We start from the raw sequence: 14,200 nt of genomic DNA, 5'->3' as shown, positions 1-14,200 counted from the left end.
GGGGGGGGGGTGGGGGGGATTGTTAAGAGTGTCAGATCGAATGAGTTTCACATGTAGGAATATAATCGCCGCATTCTCCTTCGCTCGCCAGCTCTCTGCTCCCCCTAGTGTTTTACACACGGCTTTTTAAAAAAATTTAAGACCACACATGTTGCGTTTTGATAAATTTATATAAACATTTGATCCAGAATGTGACGTGTTGCTTGCCAAAAAATTGAGGGTTACTATGGAAACGAATCCCAGGCTATACAATCCCAAAAAAAATCGACCAATCCCATTTCGGGATGAAACTAAGATTCTTTCTCTCTCTCTCTCTCTAAGTCTTAACTCTCTCTCTCTCTCCCATCACCCCTGTTTGGGGAGGGAGGGCGAGAGTCTCGGCGAGTTGAGCCTTTTTTGGCAGAAAAAGAAAGTTAAATCAAGCGTGAAGTGGAACAGTTGGTACTTTAGAAAGAAGGGGAGAAGGAGAAGGGCTGTGAGAAACCCTTTGCATCTCATAAAAACCGCGGCAAATCTCTGTTCCCAGCTGTATGTTGGGATTCGGAGCCTTCAGAACAAAGGGAAGATATTGACTTCAACTGGAAGACTCGTATGCAGGATCCACCTAGTGCACAATTTGGAGAAAACTTTAAATGCGGCGTCTTTTCGCCCCCCTCTTCTCGCTTCATCACTAACACCGCCGGGAATTGAAGAGGGGAGCGAGAGAGGGGGGGGGAGAGATATTTTTTAACCCGTGCACCAATCTCGCTGTTATGCAACTGCGAGGGGTCTTTGCAAAGCCAGAGAACCGGCCGATTGGGAGCCCCTTTGCAGGATGCGTTCAATCCGGTCGCTTTAAACGAGGGTGCGGATGGTCCCTTCCCTGAAGAATGCACCGGACAGTCAGACTAAGTTGGTACTCGTTGGCGATACTGGCTTGCTTTAGGTCGGTGGCCGGGGCCCAGCCCGTGTGCTGGGAAGCTCTGCTCCGTTGTCAACAGGAGAAGGACTGCAAATGGGCTTACAGCCAGTACAGCGCGGCCTGCGAACCCTTCCTGAAGGGCTTGAGGAGGCATTGCCCCAGTCACTGCATCGGCGCCCTGGTCAAACTCAACCAGACCCAGAACGGGCCGGACCTGGAGAACTGTGATTGCGACCAGGACCTGCAGTGCAGGCGGGCCAAGCGGGCGATCGAGCCTTGCATGCCGAGAAGGTACAGGGGCGAGTCGGATCTGGGCTGCACCAAAGCCAGGCAGCGTTGCGAAGAGGAGTCGGTGTGTCACGGCGCCATGAAGGACTACCTGTCCAACTGCGGGCAGCTGTTCAACGGGAGGAGGTGCACGCCGGTGTGCAGGAATACCATCGAGTACCTCCTCTCCATTCCCAACGGAATTCTACTCAACACCTGCGTCTGCGACGGGGTGGAGAGACCTTTCTGTGAAGTGGTTAAGGAGAACATCCAGAAGTTCTGTTCCATCAACGGCCACTCGCTTTTGACGGCCACGCCGGACTCCGATGAGAATTATGAATATGACGATTATGAAATAAACAGAACGGACCTGAAGCCTCAACAAACTGACCCGGCGCCCAACCTCTCCGCGGCGCACACGTGCTGCTCTCTGCTCCTCGTCGTGCTCCCGGGCTTGTGGTTTCTATAATACTTTGTGCAAACAATTATTTGCAGGTTTGTTTGTTTTGTTTCCAATCTCTGCTCTCTTCTCTCTCCGCACGCACTCACGGCAATTCATTGTTTACAAAGCAGCGGCCGAGGCTGACAAGAACGAGTGAGATCTAATTATTTACCATTTCGGCCTCACTCGCCGACCGATTTTTTTTTAAAGCAATATAAGTCGGCTTCACATCGACCCTGGGATTTGGCTCGAGTCAAAACCTAACAAAAAAAACCCCGGAATTTCGTGTCCAGTTGGTTCAAGTTGATTTTAAAACGTGGATTTTGAGGTGGGACCCACGGTGAGGAAAGCTTGTAGATTTGTACGATTTTTTTTGTATAAAGGATGGTACACATTTTGCCTCTATTTATGGTTTTACAGCTAATGCATTTTGGAAATAAATCCGGGTAACGGTTTCGTATTGGTTTTGCATTTTGCTTCTTTTTCTCCCCACCTCGCCGCTGTCCGCGCGGGCTATCAGATACTCTCCCACCCCCGCCGACACATTCCACTCCATTGTCCCGTTATCAAGCCGCACGCCCGGCCTTCCGTCTCGGCAGTGCACTGCCTCTCACTGCGAGAATCGGTGCCCCATCTCATTCCCTACTTTTCACATCAGATCTCGCAATTGCTGGCATTCACTGGGTCGAGCATCATCTCTGAGTGTTTGGAAGGGGGTAGGGGTGGTGGAGACTGCAGATGCTGGAATCTGGTGCGAAACGAGAAGCGCTGGGGAAACAGCGGTTGACACAACATCTGTAGGTCCAGACCTTTCATTTGGACAGGAAAGAAAAAGGGGGGTGACCAGCTGACAACTCACTCCACCCCTGCCATCAGCCTTTTTTAAAATACAGGTTACCTCCCCCTTTCTTTCCAGTCCGGATGAAGGATCTCAACCTGGAACGTCATTTTGCCCATTTCCCTCCGTAGACGCTGCTCGACCCGGGGTGTCTCCTCGCCCTCGTGAAGGAATTGTCGACCTTTCGGGTCAAAACTAGTCCCGATAGAGTTTTGACCTGAAAGCGTTGACAATTCCCGCACTCCCACAGATGCTGTTCGATCTGCTGAATACCTCCTGCAGATATTTTGTTGTTCCGGGTACCAGCACCTGCAGTCGATTCCGTGCATCAGAAAGTCCCGCTCCGGATACTTTTGTTAGACTGACTTCCCATAGCCTCACCAACAAAGCTGCAACGGGGGCTGTGACGGTGAAGCAGGGTTATTTTTACCCCCGTGGTGTTCCGCCTGTAATTATCCAAAAACAACATCACTGATTTGAGTTTTAATATGTAGTCAAATGCTCCAAACAGCAGTTAACGTGCACAATTTTTCATTCCTTTACTAAAATCAGTTGGTAAGAGAACTTCAGATTCCGGTGAATATGTGGAAACATTGAATGAAACGGTCGTTTCCGTTAACAAACACCGGCAGATGCGCTGGAGCGGACCAACCGACCCACAATGCTCAACAGAACAAACAGGGTACTTGACAAAGCGTGGGCAGCAAGACAAGCCCCATCCTCTTTGCTCTTACCCTGTTGCGTTATCACATAGTTCCATATGGGCTCCTGCTGTGCCCGCCTGGCATGGACCACAGTACAGCACAGGAGCAGGCCCTTCGGCCCACCATGTCTGTGCCAACCATGGTGCCAAATGAAGCTCTGCAATGGCGACTTTGCGAAATGCCCATCTGAACTTGGCAGGCCAGGCAGCAACTTCCCAGAGAAATAAACAGTCCACCACAACTCTTTATCCCCCTCCGTATATGCTGCCCGATCTGCTGAGTTCCCGCAGCACTTTGCGCTGGGTTTCCCGGATGGGACATCAATGCAAGTCCTCCCAATCCCACGTCACCAGTTCCATCCTTGACCAGACCAGCCCACTCCAGGACTAAACATTTTGTCTGCACTTTCGAGGTTGAACTCTCATCCACGTCATTGGCACATATTCCCCGAGTTTCAAGGACCCTTATCCCCGTCCACCTTACCATCCACAGTCCCGTACAGGCACCACCAGAGCTGTCAATATGAGCCCTTCCCTCTAAGGAAGAGTCGTGCCAAACTGACTCTGTCTCCGCTGTGCTCTCACTGCTCCAGCCCGATTAGCCTGCATTTATTTTGGCTCTGTTTAAATTTTAGCATTAAAGCCCTCTAGTGTTTTACGCCCTTCCTCCAGAGTGACAATTGCCCCCACCCACCATACTGATAACTGTAATACAACTAGAAATTAAAACAAAACCAATGATCCGCAATCAAGCAGAATATGGCGGAAAAGCCAAACAGTTGTGTAGAGAAACAACTAATGTTCCAACTCTTCCCACAGATGTTGCCTGGCCTGCTGAATTTCCAGCAATACCAATGGCCTTCGACTTCCTCAAACTCTTTTAACACTGTCCTCTTGATGCTATTGGACAGGCCCAGGCTCCGCACCACTACTTCCTTCTTCTGTTGCTTCGTGGATAGACCCAGGTCTCTCAAAGATTAAAGTCAAAGTCGAGTTTACTATCACATGTTTGCACAGCGGCAATGGAAACTGGAACAAAATACACAAAATGTTGGAGGAAATCAGCTGGTCAGGCAGCATATACGAAGGGTAAAAAAAAAACCATTCGCCGTTTCGGACCGAGACCCTTCATCAGGACTGGACAGGAAAGAGAAAGAAGCCAGAGTAAGAAGGTGGGGCGAAGGGGTGGAGTATAAGCTAGCAGATGATAGGTGAGATCAGGTGAGGGGGAAGGTGAGATGTGAAAGGTGCTAGTGGTATAGGGCAAAAAAGAAGAAGCAATCCAATAAGAGAAGAGAGTGGACCATGGGAGAGAGGGCATGGGGGGGGGGAGGTGATTGATTCGCTCAGTCGCTACAGCATCACTGGCACGTAACATCATCTAAGCAACATTCAAAAGAAAAACATAAATGATTTTTTATAATACAGTATATGATTAGAACAAAAAGTCCACGTTAGTGCAAAGTGATCAAACTGATGCAAGACTCTAGTGATTAGGGTTGTGACGGTTGATTCAACAACCCAATGGCTGAACTCGAGTTAGAAAGTGCCGAGTTTAAGATACACTACAGGGACTTGAGTTTAAAAAAACAAGTCGCTACTCTGATACAGCACAGAGAGGGTGTTGCATTGTCGAAGCTGTCGCTTCTGGGACGAGAGGCGTCAACTGGAGGACTTTCAGCAGCAAAGACTAAGATAAATACTATATTCAGAAAGAGCAAGGACAACATTAAAATCCCCCAATAGTTATTGTTATTGTACAGATGATCAAATCCTGATAACACACAGAGTTACCAGTATTGTGTGTATATTACTCTGGATTTGCAGCATCTGCAGAGTTTCTTGTGTCTACCGGGTCATTATCACCTTGTGAGATCTTTCTGTGCAGGAGTTTGCCTATTGCAGTTCCCGCATCGTAACCGTGACCACATTTCAAAGATCGACTAGAAAACACTCTGGGATGGGGGGAAAGAGCGGCGTCACGGAATTTCTTGACTCTAACGGCTGAATAAACATTATTTTTAAAGGATCTTCTGTGAACATTTCAACTGCTTTGCTTGAAGAAAATCTCCATTCTCCTATCGAAAGTTACCTTCACGGGTTTCTAATTCGGTCTGGTAATTATTTTGATGGTTCATTAAAGGAATAGTCAAATAAACACTGCTGGTGTAAGCAGTGTGGAAGGTGGAGAACGTGTTGCAGGGCGATGCTGTTTATTGAACGGGGAAGGGAGAGTTTATTCTGGGAGTGTGGCACCATCTGGATATATTTGAGAGCCAGCGGCCTTTGCCTGCGCGACTGTGTCTACAGAAGTTGCTCCAAGTTACATAAACAATCTGAAAGCGAGAGCGCAGGGTTACGAGGAGGGTTTGGGGACAGAGGGCGGAGACAGACAGGATAAACGGAAAGTTGTTGGGGTGGAAGAAGCCCCTTCAGTAGAATAGCACACAGACAAAATGCTGGAGGAACTCAGCAGGTCAGGCAGCATCTGCACAGAGGATAGAGTCGACGTTTCGGACCGAGACGAAACTTCGGGACGAATGAAAGGCCTCAGCCCGAAACGTCGGCTCTTTACTCTTCTCCAAAGTTCGAAATAAAATTATTATCAAAGTAATATCCTGGGATTCATTTTGAAGGCACTTACTGGGAAAAAAATAACATTTATGAAAAGCTATGCATAAACACACAAAGACTGACGAACAACCAGTGTGCAAAAGAAGACAACTGTGCGAATAAAAAATACGGAGAAAATGAGTTGTAAAGGGGTCCATGAAAGTGAATCTGTAGGTCGTGGTTCAGAGGAGTTATCCACGTCGGTTCAGGAGCCTGATGGTTGTGGGATAACTGTCCCTGAACATGGTGGTGTTTCGCTGGTGTTATAAAATTTAATTGCTGCCCTGTCCACCTACTCTCACACCGCAGAGAAATGATGCAAGGTGTCATTTCCATATTTGGTGCCTGGCCCTGTGAGTTCCTCCAGCAGTGTGTGTGTGTGTGTGTGTGTGTGTGTGTGTGTGTGTGTGTGTGTGTGTGTGTGTGTGTGTGTGTGTGTGTGTGTGTGTGTGTGTGTGTGTGTGTGTGTGTGTGTGTGTGTTAGTTACTCTGGGTTTCCAGCGTCTGCAGAATCTCACGTGTTTCTCGGTAGAAAACAGGACACAGCTACATCACCTCAGGGTTTTCATCAAGAGCTTTAATATGGGATTTAAAAAAAATTCTGACGCGCCATTACGTCTTGCAAAATATCTATATACAGTATGAGTCATTAATATACAGGATGTCGCAATACAGAGTAGAACTGCAGCGAGGAATAAGGTGGAAGGATGGTTTAAACACAGAGGCCCTGCAAAGGACGGCAGTCTTTGTGTCCCCATGGAATTCTATTCCAGGAACAATCTGTTTGCAATTACCTTCCGCTGCCTCGGTCTCACGCATGTACTCTGGTTTTCGTTCGACTCCTTGCATTCATATAAAATGTTTTAAGTCCCGCTGGTGCACACAACGTTCATTCGCAACCTGGAGGGTTTCGCGCGCTTTTATTGCTCTGTGTAATTGCAGGAGAGTTATAAAACGACACCATTACCCACAGTTAGAAAGCTCCGGCCCGAGGCTTTTCACATTGGGTTAGATTTACATTGGCGCACACCGGATTATTGCCATTTCCTTCAAAAAGAGGTTTGATGGTAAGGAGGTGGCGGGTTGAGTACACTCGAAATAAAAGTTCCTAATTAAATAAATACCTTCCAATTTTGCTGATGTCTTACGAGGATTTCGGGGATCAGAAGTAGTGATTTCTTCTATACATTCCGCCTTTGAATTTGGTGCTCGGCTCAGTTGGAAATTTTGACATTTTACTTTAAAATTTGTTTCTGACGGACCACTAACGACGCATCATTGGCGAAAACAGCTGGCTGTGGCCTTGGGTTTTAGCGCTGACCTCAAACATCCACTTCCCCGATTGATCCGCGCCCATTCATGAAGAATTACCGAGTCTTCACTTCTCGCTGTAGGCTGCATTCAACCTCAGGCCGTTAATAACCATAAGACCGTAAGACATAGGAGCAGAATTAGACCATTCAGCCCATCGAGTCTGCGCCACTATTCCATCATGGCTGATAACGTTGTAAGGAAAACGATCGAGCACGAGACAGAATTATTTTTTTGTGTGTGGGAAAACAGCAAAATGCGAGAATCCAGCCAAAACATCAAAATCTTTAAACCCAGTTCTTCCACAAAAAAAATTAAACCCAGAATCTTATTTTGCGGGTTACCGCAGAGCGCGTTGAAATTCTGGGATTGGCAGTGAAATTAACCGTGGAGAATAGAAGTGACGGCATTAAAACGGGAACTTCAATCTCTGCAGACACGCGGCACCTTTGATGGGGGAAAGAGTCCAGATCGATCAAAGGTAGGCAAATTGGATTGGGAGATCAATTGCATTGTCATTAACTGGACTTGTGTGGTTCGCTCTCCACAGAGTGTGGGAATTGATCAAACACTTGAAAAGTTTCCCTTCAGATGATAGGTCACACTGTTTGTAGAGGCAAACAGCCCTTAACAAATGTCAAGTACTTCGTCCATTGTCATTCAGATTTCCCCAGGCAAACCAGAGCCTGCCATCCCCATTCCCCCTGGAAGTTTGAAAGCTGCAAGTCGAGAGTTGTGGGTTATTGTGTGGGGGTGCGGATTCCGTGAACGAAACGTGGAGAGGGGAGAGATTCATGTTCGTTATCACTGACTTAGATGGCGTGGAATTTGTTGTCTTGCGGCAGCAGTAGATTGTAAAAATATAATTACTACAAATCACAAACTAAGTGCAAATAGAAAGGAATTATGAGGTAGGGATTATGACAGCTGCGCTCACTCATTCTTCCCGCTGTCTTGACAGGGTTAGAGTTCCTCTTTCTTGTGCTTATCCACCACCCCATGAGCCTCCGCATCTAACTCATTATTCTCCGAAAGTTTCGCCACTTTCAACGCGATCCTGCCACCATCGTTATCTGCCCCCACTCTGCTTTCCGCGGGGGATTCTTCCCCTACCCCTCCCACCCCCCATGATTCCCTTGTCCATTCGTCCCTCCCAGCACGTACCCTTGTAAGGGACAGAAGTGATACTCCTGCCCAGTCACCTCCTTCCTCACCTCTAACCAGGGCCGGAAACAGTCCTTCCAGGTGAGACAACGCTTACCCTGCGACTCTGTCGGGGTCGTCACTTTTACCTGGTGCTCCTGGTGCGAGTTTAATCTACTTTGGTGAGACCCGACGTAAACTGGGGGACTGCTTTGTCGAGCACCTCCACGCCATCCGCAAAAAGTGGAATTCCCCGTTGGCCAACCATTTTAATTCCCATCCCCATTCCCGTTCCCGTTCCCTCATGCCGGCCCACCCCTGCCACAATGAGGCGTCTCTCAGGGTGGAGGAGCAACATCCCATATGTCGTCAAGGTGGTCTCCAACCTGATGACATGAATATCTATTTCTCCATCAGGTAATTTTTCCCCCTCCTCATTCCATCTTCTTCCATTCCCCATTCTGGCCTTTTCAGTCTTATCCTCACCTGCCTATCACCTCGCCCCGGTGCCCCTCCCCCTTCCCTTCCTCCCATGCTCCACTTTCCTCTCCTATCAGATTCCTCCTTCTCCAACCCTTTGCCTTTTCCACCTATCATCTCCCAGCTTCTTATTTCATTCCCCCCTCACCTGGTTTTACCTATCACCTACGTTTGCACTCCTTCCCCTTCCTTTTTAGTCTGGCATCTTTCCCCTTCCTTCCCAGTCTTGATGAAGGGTCTGGGCCTAAAATTCATGCTGCCTGACTGGCTGAGTTCCTCCAGCATTTTGTGTGTTTTGCTATAAACTTCCAGCATCTGCAACATCTTTTGTGGTTATTATAAGGTAGTTTTGAGGGGAAGAAGCTGGTCTGGATCATTGAGTGTGAGTCTTCAGGCTCCTGTACCTTCCCAGTAATGAGGAGAAGGCATGTCCCAGATGGTGAGGGCCCTTACTGAGGCATTGTGGGATATGTACCCAAAACATTGCCCTGGCATAGAGTCCTGCTGGTTGTTTTGAGACAACAACACACACAAAATGCTGGTGGAACACAGCAGACCAGCGTTTTGTGTGTGTTGTTGTCTGAATTTCCAGCATCTGCAGATTTCCTCGTGGTTGTTTTGAGAACCACTTTACACGGGCAGCCGCTAGTTCACATACAGTTCTGCCCCTGTACTGCATCTAGAGGTACATGTTCCCCTCTACAACTGGGAAAGCAAACACACATTTTAAAGACGAGCTTTATTTGTCACATATACATGGAGAAATACAGTGAAATGCGTCATTCGCTTCAATGACCAGCACAGTAGGAGAATGTGCTGGGGAAAATCCGCAGGGCTTACCACACTTCCGGCACCAATATACGTAGCATGTACACAACCTACTAACTCTAGCCTATAAGTTTCTGGAATGTGGGAGGAAACCAGACTCCTCAGAGGAAACTCACAAAGAGAACGTTCACCCTCCTTGCAGAGAGGGAGAATTGAACCCCAGTCTGTGATCGCTGGTGCTGGAGAGCATTGTGCTAAACTCTATACTGGAGTGCTGTGCTAGATTTGTGTTAAATCCACAGGGAAACCCTCAAGATTCAAGCGCATTTATTATCAAAGAATATATAAGTGATACAACCTTGAGATTTGCTTGCTTACAGGTAGCCACAAAGCAAGAAGCCTGAAAGAACCCAATTAAAAGAAAAAAAGAATAAAAAACAGACCAGCACTCGATGAACAAGAGAAAGAAAACAAAAATACAAGTCATGCAAATTGAAGCAAACAACAGCATTCTGAACCAAAATGGAGTCCTTAGATCTGAACCCCAGAGCAGCACGGAGCAGGCCCAAAGCCTCGCTTATCAGTCCATCATATTAGCAGGCACAGAGCACAGCAGCCAGGGCAGTCTGCATAGCCTCAGTGCCATGGAGATGGCCATCACGGAGAACGAGCAAAATTGGCTCTCATCCCAGTCGACACCCTGCCTTTTCTCTCTGTCTAGGCCTGAGTTTAAATTGACCCAGCAACTGAACAGTGAAAGGCTCCGCACCCTGGAGAGAGGAGTGAACATCACAAAGAGCGAGTAAAATTGGTTCTTGCCTCCGATCCGGGCTGGCGTTTAAATTGTCTAAACAGCAAATTGTACCTCACACTCGGACCTGGGCACTGGGCCTAGACCACACTGCCCAATGATACACCCTGGCTTCTGATTTCACTGTCCAGCCTAAAGCTCTTCAACTCAGCTCGGTGTCCAGAGCCATCCAGCCTCACTCCCAGGCCAGCTGAACAAGCATAGGAACTTCTCTACCTGGGCCTCAACTTTTTCTTTCAGCGTCCAGAGCAATCCAGCCTCCTTCTCAGGCCAGCTGTACGGGCGCCGGAAAGCCAACTGCACCGGTCCTCCAAGAAACCATCTTGCCTCATCCTCCGATCTCGCCTCGCCTCGCCATCGCTCACCCCTTCACTGTTTGCGGTGATAATTTAACATAATTTACCAGAGAAAAGATACGTGATGCTTTTGGTCGATTCCTTATCTTTTTGACTACCAGAAGCTGTCGCACAGGTTTGGTCGGTAGCACCAACTTAACCAGAAGTTTCCTATTTCTGGCTACTTTACTCCTCCATCCTACTCCCACCCTAACCTCCTGCACTGTTACAGTGAGGCCCAATGTTAACTTGAAGAACAACACCTCCCCTGCCAGAAGGACCCAATGCAGACCTACAGTCATAATATCAACTTAGATTTCTAAATTAAGTCCTACTCTTTTCCTCCATCACCTATCACCTCCTCACCTGGATTCACCAGCTCTTGCTCCACTCCTTCCTCACACCTTTTATACTGTCTCCTCTCTTTCCATTCAAGTCCTGAAGAAGAGTCTTGACTAGACACGTCAACTGTCCATTTCCCTCCGTAGACGCTGCCTGACCCATTGAGTTCCTCCGGCTCTTTAGTGTTGCTCCAGATTTCGAGCACCAGCAGTCTCCTGTGTTTCTGCTTAAAAGCTTCCAATGTATTTTTCTGTCTATTTCACAACTGACTATACTAAGCATTAAACATTATTTGTCGAGTGAGTGCGTGGAATGGGCTGCCAGCGACGGTGGATACTATAGGGGCTTTTAAGAGACTCCTTGATAGGTACATGGAGCTTAGAAAAACAGAGGGCCGGTATTGTGCTGTAAGTTTTCTATGTTTATAACCCAAGTCCCTGAGTGTCGTGGGATGTTGTTCTGGAGCCACGTTTTCTGCTAGATCAAGCGGCAGTTCCTCATCTTGCACTTTCCACCAAATGAACACTAGAGGGCAGCACCACCAGCAGGAGCCAGCCCCAACCCAGCATGGATGCCCACCTCGTCACGTTGCCTCCGGAGGCTCTTCCCTTGGGCAGCTGCAGCACAAGGTTCTGGAGCTTAGAAAAATAGCGAGCTATGGCTAACTCTAGGTAATTTCTAAAGTAAGTATATGTTCGGCACAGCGTTGTGTGCTGAAGGGCCTGCACTGTGCTGTAGGTTTTCTGTCTCTATGTTTCATGCTAGAATCTATTGATTATTGAAAGATCATTAATAATGACTCCACAATCTCTTCAACCACATCCTTCAGAACCCTGGGGTGTCTAATATCTGGTCCAGGTAACTTATCTACCTCAAGACCTTGCAGTTTCCCAAGAACCTTCTCCCTAGTAATGACAACTTCACACAGTTCTGCCCCCTGACACTCTGAACCTCTGGCAAACTGCTAGTGTCTTCCACAGTGAAGACTGAAGTGAAACACTCAGCATCAGGTTGAATAGTTGTTAACTTAGCAGAAGCAGTACATTTCAATACATCTATAATATTGAATGAGAAAAAGGAAATCAATTACAGTAAGTATATATATGGCAGATGGGAAGAAGCTGTTCCGGAACTGCTGAGTGTGTGTCTTCAGGCTTCTGTACCTCCTTCCTGAAGGTAACAATGAGAACACTGCATGCCCTGGGTGATGCAGGTCCTTAATGATGGACATTGCCTCTCTGAGTCACTGCTCGGCTACTTAATCAGTGTGTCCACTATTTCCTTGACCCCCATTACTACCACTCCAGCATCATTTTTCCAGTTGTCCATTATTTACTCTCGCCTCTCTTTTACACTTTATCTAATGGAAGAAACTTTTGGTATCCTCTTTAATATTATTGGATAGCTTATCTCAGTATTCTATCTTTACCTCCTTAATGACATTTTTAGTCGCCTTCTGTTGGTTTTAAAAAACTTCCCAATCCTCTAACTTCCCACTGAGTTTTGCTTTATTATGTGTCCTCCCTGGCTTTTATGTTGCCTTTGACTCTCTTGTCAGCTATGATTATGTCAACCTGCCTTTAGAATACTTCTTCCTCTTTGGCGTGTACTGTATATATCCTGTGCTGTCTGAATGGCTCCCAGAAATTACAGCCATTGCTGCTCTGGTGTCATCCCTGCTAGTGTTCCTTTCCAATGAATTTTGGCCAGCTCCATGAGGGCAAGAAGTGGCAGATGGAGTTCAACCCAGATAAGTGTGAGGTGGTTCATTTTGGTGGGTCAAATATGATGGCAGAACATAGTACTAATGGTAAGACTCTTGGCAGTGCGGAGGATCAGAGGGATCTTGGGGTCTGAGTCCATAGGACGCTCAAAGCAGTTGCACAAGTTGACTCTGTGGTTAAGAAAGCAAACAGTGCATTGGCCTTCATCAATCATGGGATTGAGTTTAAGAGCCGAGAGGTAATATTGCAGCTATATAGGACCCTGGTCAGACCTTACTTGGAGTTCTGTGCTCAGTTCTGGTCGCCTCACTACAGGAAGGACATGGAAACCATAGAAAGGGTGCAGAGGAGATTTACAAGGATGTTGCCTGGATTGGGGAGCATGCCTAATGAGAATAGGTTGAGTGAACTTGGCCTTTTCTCCTTGGGGTGATGGGGGATGAGGGGTGACCTAATAGAGATGTACGAGATAATGAGAGGCATTGATCGTGTGGATAGTCACAGGCTTTCCCCAGGGCTGAAATGGCTAACACAAGTGGTCACAATTTTAAGGTGCTTGGAAGGAGATACAGAGGAGATGTCAGGGGTTAGTTTTTTACACAGAGAGTGGTGAGTGCGTGGAATGGGCTGCCGGCGACAGTGGTGCAGGTGGATACAATAGGGTCTTTTGAGAGACTCCTGGATAGGTACATGGAGCTTAGAAAAATAGAGGGCTGTGGGTAACCCGAGGTAATTTCTAAGGTATGGACATGTTTAGCACAGCTTTGTGGTCCAAAGGGCCTGTATTGTGCTGTAGGTTTTTTATGTTTCTAATTCTGTCCTATCATCAGCCTCTCCTTGCTAGCAGTCTCATTACACACAACCTCTGTTTGTAAACCAACTACCTCATCCTCAGCATTATCACTCCGGTTCCCATCTCCCTACCAAATTAGTTTTAAACTTGCTGAACAACTCTGGCAAGCCTGTCTGCAAGGATATTTTCCCCCTCAGGTTCCTTTTTGTACAGGTCGTACCTTCCCCAGAAGAGATCCCAATGATCTAGAAATCTGAACCTTTGCTCCCTAAACCAGTTCCTCAGCCACACACTCATTTGCTAAATCATCCTATTGGAACATAGAACATAGAAAACCTACAGCACAATACAGCACAAAGCTGTGTCGAACATGTCCCTACCTTAGAACTACCTAGGCTTTACCCATAGCCCTCTATTTTTCTAAGCTCCAGCCAGGAGTCTCTTAAAATACCCTAACCTTTCTGCCTCCACCACCGTTGCTGGCAGCCCATTCCACACACTCACCACCCTCTGCGTAAAAAAACGTACCCCTGACATCTCCTCTGTACCTACTCCCAAGCACCTTAAAACTATGCCCTCTCATGCTAGCCATTTCAGCCCTGGGGAAAAGCCTCTGACTATCCACACGATCAATGCCTCTCATTATCTTGTATACCTGTATCAGGTCACCTCTCATCCTCCATTGCTCCAAGGAGAAAAGGCCGAGTTCACTCAACCTATTCTCATAAG

The 14,200-nt window shown here is 47.3% G+C and overlaps 1 protein-coding gene across 1 annotated transcript; it reads left to right on the top strand.

Moving 5' to 3' along the window:
• The first annotated feature begins 290 nt into the window (after positions 1-290).
• On the top strand, positions 291-2,070 carry LOC140714344 (growth arrest-specific protein 1). The gene has a single exon (XM_073025521.1). The coding sequence runs from the start codon at positions 870-872 to the stop codon at positions 1,635-1,637; it is 768 nt and encodes a 255-aa protein (XP_072881622.1). The 5' UTR covers positions 291-869; the 3' UTR covers positions 1,638-2,070.
• The last annotated feature ends 12,130 nt before the right edge of the window (positions 2,071-14,200 follow it).

The sequence above is a fragment of the Hemitrygon akajei genome, chromosome 21 (genome assembly GCF_048418815.1).
Source record: "Hemitrygon akajei chromosome 21, sHemAka1.3, whole genome shotgun sequence".
NCBI classification, from domain to species: Eukaryota; Metazoa; Chordata; class Chondrichthyes; order Myliobatiformes; family Dasyatidae; genus Hemitrygon; species Hemitrygon akajei.
This window is presented reverse-complemented; position numbering and strand designations above follow the sequence as displayed.

Bases quoted from the DNA above. Each gene is read 5' to 3' on its own strand.
- LOC140714344 (XM_073025521.1), top strand. From the start codon at position 870: ATGCACCGGACAGTCAGACTAAGTTGGTACTCGTTGGCGATACTGGCT.